Source organism: Squalius cephalus (assembly GCF_949319135.1).
Source record: "Squalius cephalus genome assembly, chromosome: 8".
Taxonomy (NCBI): domain Eukaryota; kingdom Metazoa; phylum Chordata; class Actinopteri; order Cypriniformes; family Leuciscidae; genus Squalius; species Squalius cephalus.
The window spans coordinates 29,997,137-30,023,057 of NC_137129.1; the positions used below are offsets into that span (position 1 = coordinate 29,997,137).

At 37.4% G+C, this 25,921-nt stretch overlaps 1 protein-coding gene across 2 annotated transcripts; it reads left to right on the forward strand.

The window, feature by feature from the left end:
• The first annotated feature begins 1,866 nt into the window (after positions 1–1,866).
• On the forward strand, positions 1,867–22,527 carry mrpl3 (mitochondrial ribosomal protein L3). 2 transcript variants are annotated; one of them, XM_079877928.1, is made up of 10 exons: positions 1,867–2,109; positions 2,419–2,600; positions 2,989–3,080; positions 9,552–9,650; positions 10,281–10,380; positions 12,405–12,465; positions 19,137–19,248; positions 21,175–21,252; positions 21,431–21,508; positions 21,990–22,426. In XM_079877928.1, the coding sequence occupies exons 1-10, from the start codon at positions 2,015–2,017 to the stop codon at positions 22,131–22,133; spliced, it is 1,041 nt and encodes a 346-aa protein (XP_079734054.1). In that variant the 5' UTR covers positions 1,867–2,014; the 3' UTR covers positions 22,134–22,426. The 2 variants fall into 2 exon arrangements, with proteins under 2 accessions (XP_079734054.1, XP_079734055.1); XM_079877929.1 differs by having other exon boundaries at positions 1,879–2,109; positions 2,422–2,600; positions 21,990–22,527.
• The last annotated feature ends 3,394 nt before the right edge of the window (positions 22,528–25,921 follow it).

Below are 25,921 nucleotides of genomic sequence, written 5' to 3' on the forward strand. Positions count from 1 at the left end.
TGAAGTTTAAAATCATTGGTTACCCGTAAGCCAATCACATAACGTTTGGTTATGGCGTGTGTTATGCGCATGCTCGGCCGCATTTAACTTTCACTGTAAACACATGTATGATGCGAAAACAAAAGTGAACATGGCTGTGAACGACTTTTGCAGGTTAAGTTAAGTAAATCTACGCATCCACGGTACAATCAGCGTGTACGTCACGGCTCTCAGCCCGCCCTCTGTTCGTTGATTGGCCCGGCTGTTTCCAGACCGGTGGCAAACAGAAAGCTCTGAAGCTGTCTCAGACTGAGTACAGAAGCGAAATGAAATTGAGCGGAAGTACGAAGTCTGACGTAGTCAGGCTAATCAACCACTGGTCGATGACCATAATGTTTGTATAAACTGTAGGTAACAACTGGTAACAAATGAAGCTCGCTTGACTTGACTTGTCATCAGGCATCTGAGGCTGTGTAACTCAACAACTTAGGAGTTTATCTACTTTTAAGTCTACTCTTAAGACTCATTTATTTTCTTTGGCATTTAATATATCTTGTCTTGCTGTTGTATAACTTTACTTTCGTGTGTTACACCTATTTTACAGCTTGTGTTTTATTCTTAGATTATTATCATTACTATTTTTTTACTATTTTACTATTTATTAATTTTTTTGCTCCTCCAGCAGCTGGTTGGTCTTTTCTCCATCTCAGTTTATAATTGGAAGTTCACAAGGTTTTAAATTAGACTAATTCTCCTAAAAAAAAGGACTACTAAACAAATAACACTGGATAAATGGCAGAAAAAGAGTTGTCTTGCTCCAACTGCAAGTGGACAGGATGCATTTGGGCCTGGTTTAACTTTGATCAAGCTTGTGAAGGACAAACAATGAGATTCTCCAAATGCATTTTACATAGGCCTATTAAAGGGATAGTTCGTCCAAAAATTAAAATGTTGTCATCATTTTACTCACCCTCAAGTTGTCCTCAAAAGAAGATATTTCGAATAATCTTCTCCAGAAACGAACCATTATCTTCGGTGACGTGTTCATCCCACCATGTGTTCGCCCGATGCGTCCTTACACAATAAATGACAGGAGTTCTGCTGAGATATATATATTAAAAAAACAGTGGCATGAGAAGTTTCTTTCTTCTGCTGAACACAAAAGAAGATATTATAAAGAATGTCAGTAACCAGACAGTTTACTTAGTAGGGGAAAAAATACTATGGAAGTCAATGGCCACCGTCAACTGTCTGGTTACTGACATTCTTTATAATATCTTCTTTTGTGTTCAGCAGAAGAAAGAAACTTATTCAGGTTTGGAACAACTTAACGGTGAGTAAATGATGACAATTTTTTATTTATTTATTTTTAATTAGTTTTGAGAGTGCATGGAAATGCAATTGTAAAATGTAAAATGAAAAAATTGGTTTATTTTATGGCAGTATAGTAACCAGAGTTACTGTTCAGGGACTAAGAAAGCTGGTCCAATTTCTAGGATGTAACAACTGCTAGTCTAACAATGTTTATTCATGTGAGCAGATTAATAAATTATATTTTTCATTGTAAGAAACAATTTATTTTATTATACAATTTAAAATAATATCACATGATTAGCCTACTTCTTTATTGTATGTTATTAGGAAGTTTGGTTGGTGTTGCAGAATCTAGCCTATATTAACCACATTTTATTGTTTTAAATCAACAGATCATACTGAGAGACCAACAAACACGTTTAGGCTGGTAAGTACTAAGAAATTACAACAGACCTGTAAATGATAAACCCAATTATTATTTTGCTTTCAACAACAGCAAAAAATAACACTCTACTGAGTGCTCAGGGAACTAATAATTTAGAGGAACAATATTTTGAAGCAGGAGAAACCAGCGACTGTATTTCCGTGTAACACCGGAAGTTGAAGGAATGACATTCTACTGCAGGACAAACACGAGACTGTCATTTTGAGTACAATGATGGGATCGGGCTGAATAATTTGAGCTGTTGTGTGTTGTATGATAATTTTGTAAATAATAAAAATGACAGCGTTGACGTGTAGATTTATTAGTCTTGCTGATGGTTTGCTAAGAGGAGCGCCAGTATTCGTTTGCCGAACTGGAGCAGCGCTGCAGAGGTATTTGATTACAGTTATTAACGGAAAAAAACCCAGAATGTTATCATAAAATAATATAATCCCTAAATCAAGATCGTGTAAATCACACATATGTCATATACTCGTTTAATAATTTGATATCAATAATTTTGAGTTTGAATTAGTGTGCATAAAGCAAATCTTATTATTTAAGTGTATTGGTAAGTAGGATCATATTTAACAATTTTATGTAGTCTCACTGTCAGTTGTATCACTTTTTAACGTGATATTTACGTAAAAAGCGTGACAGTTACCATCATGCCACTTTTTTTTATTTTGTTTATGTCTCAGCAGAACTCCTGTCATTCATTGTGTAAGGACGCATCGGACGAACACATGGTGGGATGAACACCTCACAGAAGATAATGCTTCGTTTCTGAAGAAGATTATTACAGATGAATACCAACAACTGACCGCAGACAAACTCAACCCCCTCAAGGATGAACCCTGGCCCAGACATGAGTGGGTGGAAGGTGGGTCAGGTCACATCGCACAAACTTTTAAGGACTTATGTATAGATCCAGAAATTTTTAGCACAAGCACATTTAAAGATTATTTTATAGAATTGTACTCGCATTGTACATTTTGGTTTGGGTTTTTTTTTTTCAAGTTGAATTTTATAAAATGTTTGTTTTCATTATATTGTATTTGTGATATTATGATGTTAAATATGTATCTGCCATGTAATAGCCGTGATGCTGATATGGCAATAAACTCAAATACTTGACTTGGGCCACAACACAAGAAGTCTTATGTGGTTGTCAGTTCCTCTCTGGTCCTAGAGGATGCAGCCTGCAGGATTGTTTACACTGATGCTTCAGTTTTTGTGGTTGTATTGATTTGTAATCTGCATCTCCTTAGGGAGTCGGAGAGTCGGTCTTGTGGCCGTCAAACTCGGAATGATGCCTGTGTGGACCAAATCTGGAGAGAGACATGTGGTTACCATGCTACAGGTAAACAGGATCAAGTTCATAACTTTATTAAATAGGAGGAGATGACATCACTGCTATAGATCTTGTATGTATAAGATGTAAAAAAAAAAAAAAAGAAAAGTAAATTATACAGAGAAGCACAAAAGTTTTCCCTCAGTTTTCAGGTTTAAAAGCCAATGCATTGCTAAGTGAAAGGGAAGAAATTAAATTGTATTATTGTAAAATGAATGCACTTATATTTCTTATATTAATCTATTCACGAATAAATAGATTAATAATATCCACAAAAAAATGTAAAGTGTTTCACAAAAATTAATAAAATTCACAAATTAATAAAATGAGATTTGCAAACAAAAAAATATTCACAAACTATTGTAATGCTCTCCTAGCAAGTCTTCCAGCTTGCACTGTCAAACCTCTGCAAATGATCCAGAACGCCGCAGCTAGAGTGGTCTTTAACGAGCCGAAGAGAGCACACGTCACTCCTCTCCTCACAAAATTGTGCGACGTTTGCCTACAGAACAACCACTGGGTCTGCTCCCTTTTACCTAAACTCATTACTTCAGACCTCTGTGACCATTTTCAAGTAACGGTTGAAGACGCATCTTTTTCGGCAACACTTGATCCATTAATACTAACACTTTATCTTCTATTCTATATCTATTATCTTTATATATATATAAAAAAAGTACACGTACTGCGTTAGATTAAACTGGGAAGAGTCATAGCACTTGCATATTGTTGTCCTGTTTTGGTTTAACTGCTTCTATTGTTCTCATTTGTAAGTCGCTTTGGATAAAAGCATCTGCTAAATGAATAAATGTAAATGTAAATATGTTTTATGTCACAAACACTACTCTGCCTGGCATTCATTTGTATTCATTGTTTCTTGTGCATTTGTAGATTTTGAAACACTTCTAGTGTCAAGACATGCAGACAAATCCACAAATAAGTGGACTCCACCCACTGTCTACTTAAGCCAATCCGATAACGGCCCCATTGCTCTGACCAATCATTGCCCGCTCTCGCTCCAACCAATCACGATTTGCAAAATTTGCTTTTGCGGTCTTGCCCTGAAATAACTTTGATCAGAAGTTTAAAAAAAATTGTGTATCAAGCCAAGCTACAGTATTATATTTTATGAGCCTTTGAAAAGGCCAGAGAAACAGCACTTGACATCTCTGTTATGGGAACGTCACGTTATTCAAGATAGAACAGAAAAGCATTAATAAGTAGCTGACTAATGAATAACTCATTCAACCTCGTGATAAACATGTTTGTTTGTGTTGCTTGGTTTTTATTTTTATTGTGTATATGTAACTCTTGTATTTTTATAATTCAGTTTTTGCCATGAAGATGCCACAGATGCTGACATGGCATAAAACTATAAACCAATAAAACTATACTGATACTCTGAGTTTGTGTATTAGGTGAAATTACTGTCACACAACATACATTATAAGTATTATAAGTACAGCTGCAGGATCTGTGAATGATCATAATTTGTGTATAATCCTGAGTTTATCCTGATTGTCTGATTCTGATGGAAATATAAAGAAGCCTTAAACTCCAATAATCTTTTGGAAACGGGGTCTTTTAACCACACAAATAGCACTTCAGCTCAGTTTGAACAAAGCACCCATATAATACAGTTCCTTTCAGTGGTGCAAAATGAATCTGTTCCTGCACAGAGTGTAAAGCCAAACGTGATTGGTTGTAGCGAGAGCGTGCTATGATTGGTCAGCGCAATGGGGCGTTATCTTATTGGCTTGAGTAAACAGTGGGTGGAGTCCACTTATTTGTGTATTTGTCTGCACGTCTTGATGCTAGAAGTGTTTCAAAATCAACATAAGTGTGCGGGATCTACAAATGCACAGAAAGCGATTCACAAATGAATTCCAGGCAGAGTTTTGTTTGTGACACAAAACACATTTGTAAAAAAAAATGATTTGCAAATCTCATTTTATCTATTTGTGAATTTTATTTATTATTGTGACATGTTTTACATTTATTTGTGGATCTTAATCTATTTATTTGGAATAATGCTACAATTCTAACCTCATATTCCTCAATTAAAACAGTAAGTCAAATATGTATGCATGTGTGTTTTAATATAAACATTACTGTGCAGAAGACTTGGGCATGTTAGTTGTTAATTTTTTTTTGTACATATTTTGCTGTAATGTTCCAATAGAAAACATCAGTTTACATTTCCAGACTTGCTTTTTGACATTAATTGTAATAGTCCAGTGAGATTTTTGTTTGCACAAGCTGATATGTTCCACTCAGAGATCTAAACTCACCATCATTGAGTCCGTCTGTGATTACATGAAGAAACTGAGACAGACTAAATCCAAAAGAACTGCGGCAACGTTGAAGAAACCTAGTTGCAAAGCTACAGTACTGTGAAAAGTTTTAGGCACTTGTGTAGTGCTGTAGTATGCTGTGAAGTGTGAATGCTTTCAAAAAATAATGCCATAAATAGAATTTATTTATGAATGAACTTCTATTAACTAAATCAAATCAGTATTTGGTCTGGCCACCCTTGCGCATAGTTTTTCAAGTAGCTTTGCAGGTCGTTTTCTTCAAGAGTCGTTGCTGCAGTTCTTGTTTGCAAATGTAAACTGATATTTCCTACTGACACTCTGCAGCAAAAGGTATAAATAAAAGGCTTAACCATTTTTTGGTGGGTGAAAATACTAACGTGCATAAGACTTTTGCACAGTACTATATATATATCTAGAATCGCATAGACCAATCATATATATATATATATATATATATATATATATATATATATACATACAGTGAGGAAAATAAGTATTTGAACACCCTGCTATTTTGCAAGTTCTCCCACTTAGAAATCATGGAGGGGTCTAAAATTGTCATCGTAGGTGCATGTCCACTGTGAGAGACATAATCTAAAAAAAAAAATCCAGAAATCACAATGTATGATTTTTTTACTATTTATTTGTATGATACAGCTGCAAATAAGTATTTGAACACCTGAGAAAATCAGTGTTAATATTTGGTACAGTAGCAATTGTTTGCAATTACAGAGGTCAAACGTTTCCTGTAGTTTTTCACCAGGTTTGCACACACTGCAGGAGGGATTTTGGCCCACTCCTCCACACAGATCTTCTCTAGATCAGTCTGGTTTCTGGGCTGTCGCTGAGAAACACGGAGTTTGAGCTCCCTCCAAAGATTCTCTATTGGGTTTAGGTCTGGAGACTGGCTAGGCCACGCCAGAACCTTGATATGCTTCTTACAGAGCCACTCCTTGGTTATCCTGGCTGTGTGCTTCGGGTCATTGTCATGTTGGAAGACCCAGCCTCGACCCATCTTCAATGCTCTAACTGAGGGAAGGAGGTTGTTCCCCAAAATCTCGCAATACATGGCCCCGGTCATCCTCTCCTTAACCCTCTGGGGTCTAAGGTGTTTTTGGGGTCCTTGAGATGTTCTGACATGCCCTGATATTTTTGCTTTTTTCAGTTGCTTATAAACATATTAATGGCAAAGGTGTAAATTCACTCTATATAGCACAAACAGGGCTACCATCATATGTGAGCACCATGCATGTACATGTTTGTATTTTTGAGAGAATAATGTTTATGCATGGTTATTGAAAAAACTAAAAACTAAAGTTTCTGAAATAAGGCCATAAAACACATTCTAAATATGTGTCAATAAGACTTTTGACTAATGGATGTCATCGCCTAGAGTTTTTTCTTCAAAATGATGTGAAAATTATCCTGCCTAATCATTCACATAACACAATGCATTGATTTAAATTTTGCAAAACACTTTCTGTCTGGAAAGGCAATATGCGGAGTGGGCGTCTTTGGACAGCTCTTTGGTCTTGGCCATGTTAGTAGTTGGATTCTTACTGATTGTATGGGGTGGACAGGTGTCTTTATGCAGCTAACGACCTCAAACAGGTGCATCTAATTTAGGATAATAAATGGAGTGGAGGTGGACATTTTAACCCCCTGAGGTCGGCTATCGCGCCGGCGCGATAGGCTCGTTTTTTTCCGTATGAGTGCAAAAAAAAAAAAAAATTAATTTTTATCTTATATGCTTGTGTTATACATCAATCGATCCTGTTTAGTGTGTATTTTTTTTGTGTATGCTCATAATAAAAACAAAGTGTTGTGCTTTTTGCCAAATAAAGAAAAATAAACATGATGCGAGTTCTGCCTACTCTCTGTCAGTGAAGTCAATTCTGAAACGCGTCCGAAAATGAACTGTAACTCAGCGAATACTCAGTCAAACAGGCATACAGTCACACAGGCATGAAGCTTGAATTTTCTTCTTTTAAATGAAGTCATTTTTATAAAAAACAAATATTCACAGTTTATGTAATATGTATGCAAAGAGAGAGATGTCAGTCGTTCTCATCTCAGCTAATTAAGTTTTAATGTGCTCCGCCCACGGAGAGCGCGCGCTATTCAAACACAAATGTGAGGCGATCCAAACAAACCTGTGAAACGCCCACATCAGCTGGATAACACACACCGCGAGTTCACTTTCAGACTTATGTACTTTACGATGCTGTGAGGAATAATACTATCTTGATAATCCTGCAAAAATTTACCTCAGAAGTTCTGGAAGTATCATTTCGAGGAGCAAACGGATCCCGCTATTAGGTCAGTTCTGTTTGCTTTGTTCTAATCGGAATGAATGAACGCAAAGATGCGTGCTGTTGTGGAGCTACTACAGTTGGCAAAAATACGGTTTAAATATTGATCGCGTTTCTGTGTATGAATAAATGAACGAACGAACGCACAGATGCGTGTTGTTGTGGAGCTACTACAGCTGGCAAAAATACTGTTTAAATATGAATTGCGTTTCTGTGTATGAATGAATGAACGAACGAACGCACAGATGCGCGCTGTTGTGGAGCTACTACAGCTGGCAAAAATACTGTTTAAATATGAATTGCGTTTCTGTGTATGAATGAATGAACGAACGAACGCACAGATGCGTGCTGTTGTGGAGCTACTACAGCTGGCAAAAATACTGTTTAAATAATATGAATCGCGTTTGAATGAATGAACGCACAGATGCGCGCTGTTGTGGAACTACTAGCTGGCAAAAATACTGTTTTAATATGAATCGCGAATACAAAGAAAGATTACACTGGAAATATTGTTACAATTTTAAATGTAGTTGTAATTGTATAACCTTAAAAAAAAAATATATATATATATATAAGGATAGATGTAAACAAAATCTTAAAAGGTCATTATAAGCCTTCTCTTTAAATAATTTTATTATGCTTTATTAGTGACACATTTGGGAAGAGAATATATTCCAAATCTGAAAATACAGTATGAGAACAATTAACTGCACAATTACTAGAAATGTTTACCTTGGATATTGTACAATTTGCAAGCAAAATTTGTGGAAAAAAACAACAAACCAGTTATATATTGTCCTTGCATTTTTGTGGCTCATTCACACACCTGAATGAAAGGCTCATTACGTATGCAGCCTCATTATGCGGGCCCCATTGACTCCACAGGTGTGAATCACGCCCACCCGCATATGGCCTTTCCAAACAAAAAGTGTTTTACAAGATTTAAATCAATGTATTGTGTTATGTGAATGATTAGGCAGGATGATTTTCACATAATTTTGAAGAAAAAATTCTAGGCAACGTCATCCATTAGTCAAAAGTCTTATTTACATATATTTAGAATGTTTTATGGCCTTATTTCAGAAACTTTAGTTTTTTGTTTTTGAAAAAAACATGCATAAACATTATTCTCTCAAAAATACAAACATGTACATGCAAGTTGTTCACATATTATGGTAGCCCTGTTTGTGCTAAATAGAGTGAATTTACACCTTTGCCATTAATATGTTTATAAGCAACTGAAAAAAGCACAAATGTCAGGGCATGTCAGAACATCTCAAGGACCCCAAAAACCCCTCAGACCCCAGAGGGTTAAAGGCAGACTAACAGGTCATTGAGGGTCAGAATTCTAGGTGATATAGAGGTGTTCAAATACTTATTTGCAGCTGTATCATACAAATAAATAGTTAAAAAATCATATATTGTGATTTCTGGATTTTTTTTTTTAGATTATGTCTCTCACAGTGGACATGCACCTACGATGACAATTTCAGACCCCTCCATGATTTCCAAGTGGGAGAACTTGCAAAATAGCAGGGTGTTCAAATACTTATTTTCCTCACTGTATATATATATATATATATATATATATATATATATATATGTACAAATTAATAACAAATCTAATAAAAAATTCAAATAATTTGAAACATAAAAAGACTTTACATAGTATGGTTAATTAAGATTCAAAAACTCTCATCAGAAGTTTCTCTGGCATTCATGCTGTGTAGTGTCTTAAAATTCAGCTGAAAGTTTATTGATTGTTATGAGATTAACTATCAAATTACATTTTTAAACTTGATTTTTCTTTTACCTTGATACTAGTCTGTTTATATTTTTTATCTCTCTCTCAGGTGCAGGACTGTCATGTGGTGAAATATCTATCAAAGGAAGAGTATAATGGGAAGACAGCAGCTCTGATCGTGGGTGGAAAAAACGTTTCTCCGTTTCACGTGAGTTAGAAATGTCTTTAACGTTTTTCAATAAGACTGATCTTATCCACACACTCATAACGAACTCTTGTTTCTTCACCTTTCTGGCGATCCTCGTCCTCTCTGGGGTGGAACATGATAATAGACTAGAGCCGTTCTGTTTCTGTGGAGAGGAAGTATAATAAGACCTGAAGAGCTCCTGGAGAGAAATTACTGAGTAGTAGATACAGAGGTCACCTTTATTTGTGTGTGTGTGTGTGTGTGTGTGTGTGTGTGTGTGTGTGTGTGTGTGCGCACATGTTAGGGGAAAGAAACATCTAAAATATAATTCTATGGAGATTGTAATGAAAAAAAAAAAACCTTTGCTCTGTGTCCCTTTTTTTATTTTTTTGTCAGTAAGCTAGTGTGTGTCTGTGTGTCATCTGTCTATATTTGACATCTGCCACCAAGTGCTGCTTGAAGTGTAATTGTCAATTGTCCTGACCTTTAGTCTGAGCTTTCAGTCTCTTTGCAGTCAGTCATCTCCAAAAACACAGTAGAGCAGTTTAGGTTTAATGTATTCTCTTTTTCTTCACCTTTTCTCCTTTTTAAGGATTATGTAAGTTAGTAAATCACTTGAAGCAACTGAAAGTCAATCTGTCTTTCCCTCAGAGGCCAGAGGGATATTTAGAAATTTTCCGGAATGCAGGAGTTCCTCCCAAACAGAAACTCACCACATTTTGTGTGTCAGACAACAGCATCATCAAACCAGGTAAAATCAAGTCAAGTCACCTTCTTTATATAGCGCTTTTAATAATGTAGATTGTTTCAAAGCAGCTTTACAGTAATAATAGGAAATGAAAGTAACAGAGATTGTTTTGGATTTACAGCAGCTCTAGAATAAAGTTATTGTCCAGCTAAAGTTAGTTTTGATCGATTTACTTCCGTTGCAAAGATCATTAGTTATTAACTTTTGGGCCGCTTACACAACATCGTTTTTACAGAAAACCCTTAACACGCTTCGGCCCGCTCACTTGCACAACAACAGTGCCTGGTGGCTCGAGAACGCAAACCGTGAAATAGTTTCCAAGGTACAAGCCTTGAAACATTATGAAAAAAATAAAGTTATCTCTGCGCAAACTTCAAAAACGTGAACCTGTGAAAACGCTGACAGCGTGCACATGCGTATTACGTGTTTAGTCTGTAGGTATGCACATTTGAATATATACAGTGAGAAGAACAAGTATTTGATACACTGCCGATTTTGCAGGTTTTCCCACTTACAAAGCATGTAGAAGTCTGTAATTTTTATCATAGGTACTCTTCAACTGTGAGTGACGGAATCTAAAACAAAAATCCAGGAAATCACATTGTATGATTTTTAAGTAATTAATTTGCATTTTATTGCATGACATAAGTATTTGATACATCAGAAAAGCAGAACTTAATATGTGGTACAGAAACCTTTGTTTGCAATTACAGAGATCATACGTTTCCTGTAGTTCTTGACCAGGTTTGCCCACACTGCAGCAGGGATTTTGGCCCACTCCTCCATACAGACCTTCTCCAGATCCTTCAGGTTTCGGGGCTGTCGCTGGGCAATACGGACTTTCAGCTCCCTCCAAAGATTTTCTATTGGGTTCAGGTCTGGAGACTGGCTAGGCCACTCCAGGACCTTGAGATGCTTCTTACGGAGTCACTCCTTAGTTGCCCTGGCTGTGTGTTTCGGGTTGTTGTCATGCTGGAAGACCCAGCCACGACCCATCTTCAATGCTCTTACTGAGGGAAGGAGGTTGTTGGCCAAGATCTCACAATACATGGCCCCATCCATCCTCCCCTCAATACGGTGTAGTCGTCCTGTCCCCATTGCAGAAAAGCATCCCCAAAGAATGATGTTTCCACCTCCATGCTTCACGGTTGGGATGGTGTTCTTGGGGTTGTACTCATCTTTCTTCTTCCTCCAAACATGGCGGGTGGAGTTTAGACCAAAAAGCTCTATTTTTGTCTCATCAGACCACATGACCTTCTCCCATTCCTCCTCTGGATCATCCAGATGGTCATTGGCAAACTTCAGATGAGCCTGGACATGCGCTGGCTTGAGTAGGGGGACCTTGCGTGCGCTGCAGGATTTTAATCCATGACGGCGTAGTGTGTTACTAATGGTTTTCTTTGAGACTGTGGTCCCATCTCTCTTCAGATCATTGACCAGGTCCTGCCGTGTAGTTCTGGGCTGATCCCTCACCTTCCTCATGATCATTGATGCCCCACGAGGTGAGATCTTGCATGGTGCCCCAGACCGAGGGAGATTGACCGTCATCTTGAACTTCTTCCATTTTCTAATAATTGCGCCAACAGTTGTTGCCTTCTAACCAAGCTGCTTGCCTATTGTCCTGTAGCCCATCCCAGCCTTGTGCAGGTCTACAATTTTATCTCTGATGTCCTTACACAGCTCTCTGGTCTTGGCCATTGTGGAGAGGTTGGAGTCTGTTTGATTGAGTGTGTGGACAGGTGTCTTTTATACAGGTAACGAGTTCAAACAGGTGCAGTTAATACAGGTAATGAGTGGAGAACAGGAGGGCTTCTTAAAGAAAAACTAACAGGTCTGTGAGAGCCGGAATTCTTACTGGTTGGTAGGTGATCAAATACTTATGTCATGCAATAAAATGCAAATTAATTATTTAAAAATCATACAATGTGATTTTCTGGATTTTTGTTTTAGATTCCGTTTGCGTTTTAAACCATATGACATTATGTGTTCGTGTTTTTATGTTTTGTATTTTGTTTCGTTTTATCTAGGCACTCCTCTCTATGCAGCTCACTTCCGTCCAGGACAATATGTGGACGTCACAGCGAAAACGTGAGTCAAATATAAACGCGCACAGAGCACCTTTTAAGTTGTGATGTCATTTTGTCATATATTCCAGTTTAATATGTAGAGACTATAAAACTATAAATAATCCATTTGTAGATTCATCTGACCTTTAAACAATGTGGCTCGATCAAAAAATGACTGTTTGTTTGACCAGCCCAGCATTGTAACATTGATTCAACCAGTGGCGTGAGTTTGGGATAGGACTCTTTGTCTGCTTAACCAGTGGAAGATGGGAAATATTTCTGCCATTATTTTTTTGAATTTCCATTTAGTGATACTAACATGCATGATGTTTCATTGATGATTAAACCAACACCATGGGTCCTATCATACGCCCGGCGCAATGCGGCGCCAGCGGTGTTTTTTGCTAGTTTCAGCCCGACACAGTTATCATTTTCACGTCCTACGCAATGTTGTTTAAATGCCAAATTTATTTGCGCCCATTTGTTTGCCCATGGGCGTGCTGGTCTGAAAACGAGGTGTGTTCAGGCGCATTGTATGCGCATTGTTGGCATGTTGCTATTTTGAGGCAACTGAAATGGACTGCGCCATTGACCAACAAAATCCTGGTCTAAAGTCAATGGTGCAAATTTTTTTTTTGTTATTTAAAGAGCGCGTTATCTGTAATGTGAGTAATGTGCGCCTATAGGCGGGTCCACAATGCACGTACACTCTGCTTATTAGACACACAGGGATGCGCAGCAGCACACAGACATGCCAATTATTAAAAATAAAAGGATTACTATGTAAAAGTTTGTTATTGTGTACATAAAGATATGGTGGAATCCGGCTTGTTCCAGTAGATGGTCTGCTTGCATGCTTTAACCTTGTGCACAAGCTAATCCGTTTGCTCTCTGAAGGCGCGTTCAGTCTTTCCGCCATGTAAATAGCGAATCCACCATGGTGCAAGTGCAACTGACTTTTAAAGGGAATGGAAAATTACACTCTTGATTGTTTTTTTGCACGTTATGCCCAAAACACACCCATTACTCATTAAGAGAATAGGGACAACCGACCATTTTTCCCGTCGTTAAACTAGCAAAAGTGGATTCGGACACGCCCTAAGTGCACTTGCGCCGTGCGCTTAGATCGTTAAAATAGGTCCCCATATATTGTCCCCTCATTCTTAAGCCCTATTCGGACGGGACTAGTTTTCCAAACGACGTTTGAGTTACAATTCTTATCAACCTACGTCTGTGATTTCATGTACGGATTCGGACGGGACTAACATCTCCGTGTTTATTACCGAGGTAGGAGTGTCTGTGTTTTACATGTGGGCATTGCAGAAGATCACGTGTTCAGAATGCGTGGATTGCGTATGAAATTTGATCAAATGTATTTTGAAATTAAGTACTTTGAATTATAAAGTAAACCGTCCAAACGTATTTAGTGTTTTGTAAACATTTTATAAAAATTGTAGTATAAAAAACTAAACATACATTTATCATCATGATTTTATAGAACTGGGTTCTTATAATAAACCCACACTGGAATAAAAAGTTTTAACTTATATAATTTACACGTTATGTAATTAAGTGCAGAAATGAAAGTAATCTTACCTGAAACTGATATTACAGTTGCCAGTCTTAACAGTTTACGTGATTTGGCTCTTCTTGTTGATTTCATTTTTTTTTTTATTCGCAGTGTAACGTTACCGAACACATCTACATGTCTAACGTACATCCATTATCGGTGCGCAAAAAGCAGAAACTTGAATACCCGGCGCGATAGCGAGAGATTGTACGGTAGTTCACGGTGACCAAAAACACAAGAAAAAGCGTTTTGGAAAAAAACATTTTCGGCAATCACAGACATTCGCATTCGGACGGGATTAGATTTCTCTGAGGACCGCCGAGTTTGACGAAAAACAGTAGGTAATTTGCTCTGGAATTTTTACAGAGGTCGTGTGAGAAAAAGACAGACATGGCAGATTCGGACAGGATTAAAATCTCAAAGTACGTCTGTGAAACAGAAATTTCTCTAACGACCCCCTGTGAAACTAGTCCCGTCCGAATAGGGCTTTAGATTAATTTTTAATTCAAGTTTTGCAGCTGAACTGTTTTTACACTCTTGACTTAAATGATATGAAAGGGAGATGCGTTTTTCAAACCGTGACAAATCTTTAAGATTGACTGATATTTTAGTCTGTAGAAGCGTGCATCCTACTGTTCCAAATGGCCTGATCTCTCGCTCTCTCTCTCTCTCTTTCCCTTTTACCCCCTTCCTTCCTCCATCCATCTAATTTGAAGAGCTTCATCTTCTCATCAAATAATGAGTGTGTGAATCTCAGGGAGCGAGTGCCAGGGTCGGCTCGGCTGAGAGTCACTTCAGCTCTTTCTGCAGTAAATCAGCCAGAGATTTCCTTTCTACACAGATTTACACTTGATCACTTGATTATATCTGTGAGAAAGGCCTTTGAGAAACCACAGAGAGACTTTCTCCAGCCTGTAGGTCATTGATAAAACAGCAGTAACTATCCTCGGGAATTCACAGTAATTCATTGTCATTTTTCTATCTGAATAATAGAAAAAGAATCATACTGAAAAATACTTTACAATATGTGCAATTGTGCATTTTAAAGGGGACCTATTAGGTCCCCATAAAAATAATAATAATAAAAATCACCTGTGCTTGTGAAGTTTGTTCAAATTACCCCACAGATCATTTATTATACCATGCTGTAATTGCCCCTTTTTGGGTGGAAGCAAAACAAATGCTGTTTTCATGTGTATCTTTAAATGCAAATGAGCTGCTGCTCCCCACACCGCTTTCCAGAAGAGGGCGAAGCCTTTACAGATCGTAAAGGGCATCAACTAACAAAAAAAGTTTGTTTTTGATCATCTGTATTGTCGTTATGCGCACGTGACATTGCAGTTCTTTGTCATCATGAAAGTTATTTATTTGCTTGCGTTTTAAAGAAAATCAGGATAAACTTCAGGTATGTGGTTTTCTGAGCACACACATCTGAAGCGTGCACATATAAAGCCAGCTGTCACACCACGTGTAGTGGGAGCACTAAACAAAGTTCTCTTTCGTATTTTATTGCACTTAAACTATCAAATATACACAGTTCACATAAACACAGTTGGTTATGTCTGAACGTAAACAGCTGGGGCTCGTTCTTCGTACGTCGATAACTCAGTTAGCTGGATTTGATTGTTGACGATTTGGCATGATCTTGGATTGTTTGGTTCTTCGACGCTCATCCTGGACTTGCTGTCATAGCAACAGGTGCGCAAACTTAAACCTGCTCGGGAGCAGGCTTATTTCATGTAAACAGGATTAGATCGCGGCTTCATAAGCGGAGCTAATATGGGAAGTCCAGCGCAGCGCGGTAGTGCACTTTCTGAGATATATATTTTTTCTCGTGACTCGTGAGATTGCCGTTTACATTATTAATTTGTTGGAAATGCACATTTATTTTCAACTTGTCGGAGTCGGGCTTTAACTAGCACAAACTGTAGGCTACCCTAAGATTTTTTGCGAGTGCCTCTTTCCTTTACACTATTGGAGATGCGGAGAACCTCCAAGTTTACCTGGCACTTTTAGGTTTAAAATACAGTTTTAGTTTTTTTTTTTTTTTTTGTGGCATTTCCAAGCCACTGAAGACCCAATGTTGTAAAGCAGTTTTTTTTAAAGCAGGTTTTTTTTTTTAGGCTATCATAATTTTTTATGAGGATCATGCAATCATGACCATGCCGATTACAGTAGCCTATATGTCACTCAGGCTTAAAGGGATATACTCCACTTTAAAATGAAAATCATGTCATCATATACTCACCCTCATGTTGTTTCAAACCTGTATGAATTTCTTTCTTCTGCTGAACAGGAAGGAAGATATTTAGAAGAATATCAGTAACCAGACAGTTTCTGGTCTCATTGACTTCCATAGTAGGAAAAAAATATACTATGGAAGTCAATGAGACCAGAAACTGTCTGGTTACTGATATTCTTCTAAATATCTTCCTTTCTGTTCAGCAGAAGAAAGAAATTCATAAAGGATTGAAACAACATGAAGGTGAGTATATGATGACAGAATTTTCATTTTAAAGTTGAGGCTGCCATCAAGGCCTCAATGAAGGGGATTATGTGAACAGAAAGGGGGTTCACAATGTAAATGTGCAGCCCAGTTACTATTGTGATCCTTAATATTCCAGATTAGTAATCAAATAAAAAAAAAAAGGCAGTTAACTAAAATCTTCCATATCACAAATGTGAAAGAAAAATGGCCAGGATCTGTGCATGACTTAAGAATTTTCAGAGATTCACATTTATGCACATTATTTGAAAGTGGTAAGGAAAGTTCCACAATTAAATATCAAGCTCACTGTATTACATACGCTTATGCTGATCCTAACAGAACTGCATTTTTTCATATGACATGTTCCTGCCTACAGGTGTTTTATGACCCCATTCCCTGACCCAAACCAGTTACAATGCAGCTTTTGCCAGGACAAGGGCACACAATGAAATGAACTTTGGCTAACTAAAGGGAAGATTTCAGTGTCTGAAAAGTCTGAGGTTTGCACACCTGACAGGGCCTGTGACATTGTTGCATGTGCCATATTACACAACATTGCCAAAAAAAAAAAAATACCCAACACCTTTCATTAAATGTTTAATAAAAGACAAATATGCTTAGTTCCTTGAGTTTTATTTCAATTGTTCTTTGTAAAGAAAAGCCAGTGGTCAAGTGCCTGCAACAAGAGATATTAGTGCACATGCCTCATGCAACAAATAAAAAGGAAAAGTTGGCTATACACTGCCCACCTGTAGGCCTATGTCTCCTCTGTCTGTGCAGACTCTTCTGTAGGCCTTTCTGTAGATGTGGAATCCTGCAACTTATATTGCAGCCATAAAGCATACAAGTATAAATTAAGTAAAGTTATTTATGCACTTGCAGGTAGGCTAGTTCCTCCATATGACAGTTATCTGAGAGGGTTTATTCACTGTCCAGTGCAATGGAAACAAATGGACATTACAAAGTCTTATACTTTCTTTCCTTTGGAAAGTTAAAAAATGTCCACTTACTGCACATATTTCAGCCACCACTTTCTTGGGAACAGATACAAGTGTTGGTGTATTATGTAAAAGTGCACAAAAGAGGAAAACAGAATGTCATTACAATGAACTACACTTGGAAAAAATGTGATCAATAACTCATGGCAAAATATTATTACATTAACATAATTTTATCAGTTTTCACTTTCACAAGTCAAAGCAATTCATCATTACTCGAGATTTAACAGTTGAAATGACTATACGGCCTTAATTTAATGCAGCAAAAAATTATTTTACAGTGTAGGCTACTAAGATCTTTTCAAATTTTTTCCTCAGCCTTTTTCTTGGTTCCTTTTATAAACAGACAACCATTTATTTAACAGTGCCTTTTATAGAAGAGAAGAGACTATAATATAACTAAAAAGTACCATTATGTAGAATATTTTTGTTCTTCACTTTTATTTGTTCCCATGTTCTAGTGTGGCGACTCTGACATTACAATGAACAAAGTAATAATGCAATTATTAAAATACAAAAATATAGGCTAATAAGTGATAAAACCATCTAACATGGCCACTTCTAACGGATTTAAATTGTCTGCTACTTTTTGCCCTCTCTCCTGGCTTTTGCAGACTTTGAGGTGTTCCCTGGCGTTTTGATTAAACATTAAAACTCCGAATAAACTTCGACTATCTCGCTCTGCTGAGGAGAAAAACTGAGCGCGCTCTTTGGCCACGCTGAACAGCCAATAGCAGCGTTGCTGATCAATGTTTCTACTATCGATACATATCCCCTTTTAAACCAGCGCATGAACACGCAGTTATCTCAGATAACTCAATCCAGCGATACTAATCATAAACAACAGGTGTGTTCGAAGAACCCAATTAGCTGGATCATGATTAGCACAATGATATCATCTTGGATGTGTCATTTGATCTCGGATGTAATAAGCAACGTACGAAGAACGAGCCCCTGGGAAAGAAATCGCATGTGTATATTAGATCTGTGTATAAAGTGGCTGCCGCTGAATGTACAGTACCTGCTGCTCTATGCTGTTAATGTGAATCAAACAACAAAAGAAAAACAGAAAATCACTCACTGCTCTTAAATCACTCACTGCTCTTAATTGAAAAACTTTAGTAGCTTTAATAAGAATCAGTTTCTTACTTGAATGCTGCTGTTAAATGCTGTACCGAGGACATAAACATGGCTAAGCTAATAGGGCCGATTCCATCGCCAGTCGTGGCCAGGGCCTGTTATATTGTGACGTTTCAATGCTTAGCATTCCTGAACAGCTCATTTTGAGAGACTTTTTCTGATTTAAGGGGAAAAATAACAAACGGAGTGGATGGATTTTTAGCCAAATAGGGTGGTTACATAATTGACACGTAAAAAACAAGAAGAACTTCTGTTTATTTCTACATATTAAGCTGGAAAAGAATGAAGTATTTTGACACTTTTTTTAAAGAGAGCCTTGCTTCAAAGAACTCTTGATTAATCATAGCATCTGAGTTGTGTCAGCCCTATTTCACACCTGAGATCCTGCCTACCTGCAGCTCCATCCACATATCTCTTATGTTGTTACACAGCATATAATAACTGAACGTTCTTTTTACATCTTTACGGCATTACACTGTTGATCTTTTTAATTGTAGAATTGGCAAGGGTTTTCAGGGAGTAATGAAGCGTTGGGGGTTCAAAGGTCAGCCAGCTTCCCATGGACAAACTAAAACGCACAGGAGGCCAGGCGCTCTGGGGCCGGGAGGGGTGAGTGCTTCTATTTCTGAACTTGTAGTGTCACTTCATGCTAATAACTACATTCAAAAGTTTGGGGTCAGTAAGATATTTCTTTTAAAGAAATTACTTTTATTCGGCAAGTATGCATTAAATTGATCAAAAGTGATGGTAACAATGTTTACATAGTTACAAAAAACTTTTGAACTTTTCTATTCATCAAAGAATCCTCAAAAAAAGTATCCACAAAAATATTAAGCATTACATATTAATATTTTGTGGCATCAGCATATTAGAATGATTTCTGAATGATCATGTGACACTGAAGACTAGAGTAATGATGCTGAAACTTCAGCTTTGCCATCACAGGAATAAACTACATTTTTAAATATTTTAAAGTCCCCCTGTGATGAAAATCATGTTTTTAATGTTGTTTATATGTCTATGCTTTAAGACAAACCATGTGAAAATTCATAAGTCAACACCATTGCTGAAGATTTGCTCCATAAAACTGCAGTTTACCGAAGAGAGTCTTTGAAATTAGAAGTTTGAAATCGCCGTTCTCTTCGATGCAAACATGTTGTAAACAATCCCGTCAACGTGCAGGGTGGTATTTAGCAAAGCATTAACTATGCTGAGAGTGCGAAGCAGGGGGGTCTCAAAAGAAGCTAGGTTATCCCGGTATATTTTCCTGTTGATATGAAAAATCGGGTACATTTAGCAATATATATGATGTATATTACGATGTTATGGTGAACTTTATGCCTTTCTCCTCTGACGTTCTGAGTTGTTCAAAGCGTTTATAATGCTGATTTTTAGAAGGCAGCTGTCTGACATGGTTTTTGTGACATTAGCAACACATTTTTAGCTGTTTGATAACAGTCAAGCCAAAGGCTAATCATATTAATTACCGTTATGTGTCCGATGTAGAGAGCAGTACATAAAACACATTACCATTCACTCTTCCTCTTCTTATGAATCCGTTTCTGGTTCAACCATGTATGGCTGAATTAAGCCAGTATTTCCACTTGTTATTGTGTAGCACTTACTAAAATTCAGCCATACATGGTTAAGTGATAAAATGATTGATTACAGGGAGACTTCAAGATAGGAAACAGTTATTTTTAAATTGTGTGTATATATATATATACAATTTAAAAATAACTGTTTCCTATCTTGAAGTCTCCCTGTAGTCAATCATTTTATCACTTAAAACTAATCTTTGGATGGATATCTATCTATCTATCTATCTATCTGTCTGTCTGTCTGTCTGTCTGTCTGTCTGTCTGTCTGTCTGTCTGTCTGTCTGTCTGTCTGTCTGTATTATTGACTACATGGGGACTTCAAGATTGGAGTTATCTTGTAATAGGCCTATAACAGTTATAGAGTAATAAGTATAGATTTTTAAAAAGATTTCTTTAAGTTTTCTGCAGTTGTACCTGTTTTAAAATTAAAAGCAGTTTTCCACTGTATATGACCTTTGGTATCATTTAAAGAGCATAAAGATGTCATAAATTATCTTTTTTTGCAATCAAAATGTAGATCTATGTCTAATATTGGCCTGTATATTGCTTTCAAGATACTTGTATATGTAATTATGGATAATCAGTATCTGCGCTAACATTTACATAATGCATTTATCAATGTGCACTATTTTTCCCCTGTTGATCTTGGATGTTAATATCTAGGGTGGATCTGTTGCAACGGAAGCTGCCGTTCAATCCTGATTGGAAATTTTGTCACAGAGATACTAGGAACTGATTGAATTTTTTTGCTCAGGAACACAATATATCCCTCTTAAAAATTTTCAGATATTGAAGCACTTTCGCAAAGGTTTCATATCAGTCATTTCAGCTAGCCGTAACTGTCCTGTATGGTCTCTAGAGTGTTTAGCTTGACCTCAGTGTGCTCTTTGAATGGTTAATGGATGAGTTAAGTGACTTGTCTCCTCTCCATCAGGATCCAGCAAAGGTTTTCAAAGGAAAGAAGATGCCAGGCAGGATGGGAAACATATATGACACTGTTCATGGATTGAAGGTACATCGATGAGAATGCACAAAATGCCTTTTTATATCTTTTAGATATAGCACACACAATTTCAAAGCTCAGCTGTTGTATCATAATATCTTGTGCTTAGGAGGCATCTGATGTAAAGTCACCCGGTGTCACAGTGAAAAATGTGTGTGTAGTTTCACTAAGGTCTTTTCTCTGGCAGGTATGGAGGGTGAACACCAAGTATAACGTCCTCTATGTCAACGGTTCCGTACCGGGTCACCGCAACTGTATTGTTAAGGTAAAACGCGTCACACATACTCAAACTCCCAAGTATGCCAAGTAACAAGTACTTGTCCTCAGGTAGAATATATTTTCGTGAAGGACCTTCTCCATCTTTGCTTTTATCTTCTCTGCTGCGTCACTTTCAGCAGCTGAAAAGATTTAGCTAAAAAGATTTGTGTACTGTACTGTCCATGCCAACACTAGCACTGACCTTGGCATGCTAATACACACTCGTGCTGAATCATTTATCCATATCAATGCACAGAGGCGTTCGTGTGTGCAAAGTGAATCGATCATATGTAGTCAGCATTTTGTCTCGTAGAGTTTGCTTGCATACACACTCAACCGAAAGTTGAACTATCTCAAAGTGATCTCGACTTGTTCAACAAATGATGACATCGTAGTACTTAGTCGAGTGTAGTAAAAACGGCATTATAATCTTGAGGCAATGTTCTTGCCCAGTTGTCTAAACGTTGTGCTTGCATTCACTCGATCAGGTTAGAGACACGGTTCTGCCCACTCGGTTTGAGAAGAACAAGAGCCCGCCGTTCCCCACGTTCTTTGCTGATTTAGACGAAGAGCTCCCTGAAGACCTCTACGATGAGGACATGTTCCAGTTTGGGGAGCCCATGCCTGAATGAGGTTGTGATCCCACAAGTCTTCTTGCTTACGCTGGTTAAAAAGACACTGGCATGACGTGACCCTTGAATCAGAGTCTTTCATCTCTAGTGGATTCAGCCTTGCTGAGCTCAAAGACTTTTAAAGACGAGGTTTTGTCAAGTACAAACATAAGAGAGTAAATTCATACTTCTGTGTTACAACTGGATCATGCTAAAGTGTCAAGCGCAGTTGTGTATTAAAACAATAAAACCTGTTTGATAAAATCTCTGCATTTCTTGTATTTTCATATGTTGTAGCATTAAAAAACTGAATTAAACAAATACAAAAAGTTATACATTTGACAATCTATGGAAAGCTAGAAGATACTCAACATTAATACTTAAACTAAACTTAATATTAAACTAAACTGCATGCACACATTCATCTTATTTCAATTTGTGTGAGTTCAAAACATTTGATAAATGTGATAAATCTACTCCCCTAATATGATAGTTTTTCAGAAGCTCACCTGTAATTAAATGAGCTAAACCTTTTATTGATTACTTAACCTCATTATTATAAGTTGTTTATTTTTGTGACTGCGTATGTAAGAGTTGTCAGCATTTCTGGACTTATTTGACAATCTGCTTAATGGACATAAAGTTGCAAATACATCAAACTGACAGCAAAACTCTGTAAGGATACCCTGATGGGATACACTGTGCTGACCTCTGTGCATTAGAAAAGAGAGCGGGAGGAGGCGGCTCAGACGGAAGGATGAATAGATGCTGACAATGGTTGACATTTCTCCCTCTCTCTCTAAGTGAGGGGAATAAATCAAGGCATAAATGTTGCATGAGTTAAAGCTCACTGACTGATGAAGGGAACGAGTGTGTGTGGATGGAGTGGCTACATTAGTCCAAAGCCCTCAAACACTGTTTGTTACACAGCTATATACAGCATTGTAGAAAGGTCACGTAAACACTTTATATGTATGTTTTCTTCTCCCATATTTGTCTTTTTCTAAAGACACACCAGCATAGTAACGGATATAGCTAGTGGGCATTTTCTGGAAATACAGCAAACAAAACAAAAAGGTACTCAAACTAACAACCTTTTAAACATGTTATTTGACCGGAATTTTTATTTTAATGGAAAAAAGTAAAAAAAAGTATTCTACAGTAATAACCTGTTAATTGACTAACTAAGTAAAATTACTATAGATAGATATTGAGCACCAAATCAGCATATTAGAATGATTCAGCTTTGCCATCACAGGAACAAAACAAATTTTAAACCCTCAAAATAGAAAACATTGATTATTGACATAGAAAACGTTAATTTAGATAATATCTTAATAATAGTACTGCTTTTACTTGTATTTCTGATCATATTTTGACTGATAGTATATATTTACTTTTTTTTTCTATTTTTCCTTTATTTTAAAGTGTTTATGTAGCATGTTTTTAACAACAATGCATGAATTAAAAGTTTGCATTGAGATTAATTTGACCTATTTTCTTATTAAATTACATGTATTTATTGCCTTTTAAATATAATTCCAGATAAATTGGACCACATTCCAAAAAGAGCCGCAGCTTACTTGAAATTAGACTATATGTACAATACAATTACTAGGGTGCATGCATTATTATTATCCTTAAACAATATAAGCCTTTTATAAACTATAAAATATACAGTGACCAACATTACTTCATGCTATGACTTCACTGTAATGTGAAACATGGCCACTGTACTGTTACTGTATTGGTAAATAAAAAATGGTGGAAATCAGCTGCCAGTTTACCATAATTACAAGATTTTAATCGTTTCAATGTCATTAGCCCTGGAATGTCTGAGGGCAACAGATGTGCTTTCTTAAAGATAACAAGCTGCGACCCTCATGCATAATAACAGAGCTGTCGCATATTGTGTTCATGTATTATTCAGTCAGAAATGTTGGCTTGTTTGCACTACAGTTTGGAGACACCGTCATTACCGTCTGCACTGTGCATTACATGTTAAACCAAGTCTTAATTTCTGCTTAACTTCCCTTTTGCTCTGCTTTTACTTTTCCCCATCATGATTCACAACTGTCAGCGTGGATTTCTTAGATAAGATGTGAATGTTGGCCGTTTAGTTATGTGTCTATTTATAACAATTCATGTTTTATGAAATGCGACACATGATAGCGCTGCTTTGTTCAAGGGACCCGGTTTCTGTCAGAAAGACAATAGCACATCGAGGGTCTTCAGATGCCACACTGCTCTTATAATGCGATCCATCAAGATTTAACCCATATAAGTCCTAACAGACCCACATACGCATGTGTCAGATGCCTGACCTAGTAATATGTTTTTGGGCTTCCCGTAGACATGCATAATGCAAAGAGTTTTTTTTAAATCTCAGTACCATCATCGCTTGAGTGAATTCCCTGATGTCAGCACTGCACTAAAAACTGTCTTATCAAGCTTGAACGGCGCTCGGTTGGTTTCTGGCTCTGGCCCCCTAAGCATGGCACATCTGCGCCCTTGCAGAGTTTCTAGGGGTGTGCGTGGACCCCAGTGAGAGCATAATGCCAAACGCTTTGCCAATCTCCCAATCTAATCCTCTGAACATACACACATCCTGTCCCTCCAGATTTCCGCCCCAAATCGCTCTTGATCACTCCACTGAACCTCACAGCGGTCACACCCCCTCCTGTAACCACACCTGCTCAGCACAGCACGCCTCCTCTGCATACACACTCATACACACACATCTCTGCCAGATGTTGATGGAACGAGATATACAAGCCAAAGACGCACACCGGTGTCCATTTGTGTCAATGGTCAATGGAGTGCTAGAAACCACCGAGGAGGTCATCAAAAGTGAATGATGGCTCGTTAAAAAGGGATAGTTTAGCAAAAATGAAAATGTATTTAAAATAAATAAATAAAAACAGTCAAGTCAAGTCAAGTCATCTTCATTTATATAGCGCTTTTCAAAGCAGCTTTACAGAGATAAACGTATAATTTAGGGTAACAGAGAATGTTTTGGCTTTATAGCGGTTCTTTAATAAAGTTATTTTCCAGCTAAAGTTAGTTTTGATTGATTCGCTTCCGTCGCAACGATCATTTGTTATTAAATTAGGGGCCGCTAAGACGACACCATTCTCTCTACACAAACTTTAAACGCGATCCTGTGAGAAACGCTGATGGCGTTCACATGCGCATTAAGAATTGGTTCTATAGTTATGTGCGTTTGAATATATGTGTGCAGGTTTGTTATTCCCTACAAACCAAGCCTAAACAAATTACTGGTGTTTCCTTATAGTTTTGATTCAGAATTTTATTTTATTTTATCAATTCGGGGTAGATACGCAAATTGAGTTTTCCCGACGACGCTTTATCTGTAGAGTGGGACAGGGATCCTCCATAGAGAGAGACTAGTTGGCACTTCAGCACTGCGTTGACATCGGGTCCAGGTGAAGGGCCTTCGTCAGATCTGGATACGGCCTGGATCCGGCAGGCTGAGGGAAGACCTCGGGATAAACAAAGACACTAAAATTAGCGTAGATGCCATTCTTCTCATGATGTAACAAGTACATCAGGATTTATGGGAAGTGTTCCCGGTTCCAGCTGACCTAATCTATGCAGCCTAACACTGAATTATAGAAGTCTATAATGTATTATGTGAAAGCTAGGTCAAAGAGATGTGTCTTTAATCTAGCTTTGAACTGACAGTGTGTGTCTGCTTCCCGGACAATGTTAGGAAGATTGTTCCAAAGTTTTGGTGCTAAATAGGAAAAGGATCTACCGCCAGCAGGCGATTTTGATATTCTAGGTAT

Bases quoted from the DNA above. Each gene is read 5' to 3' on its own strand.
- mrpl3 (XM_079877928.1), top strand. From the start codon at position 2,015: ATGACAGCGTTGACGTGTAGATTTATTAGTCTTGCTGATGGTTTGCTA. The intron at 2,601-2,988 runs GTGGGTCAGGTC...GCATCTCCTTAG, and splicing joins CAGACATGAGTGGGTGGAAG to GGAGTCGGAGAGTCGGTCTT. The intron at 9,651-10,280 runs GTGAGTTAGAAA...TCTTTCCCTCAG, and splicing joins AAAACGTTTCTCCGTTTCAC to AGGCCAGAGGGATATTTAGA.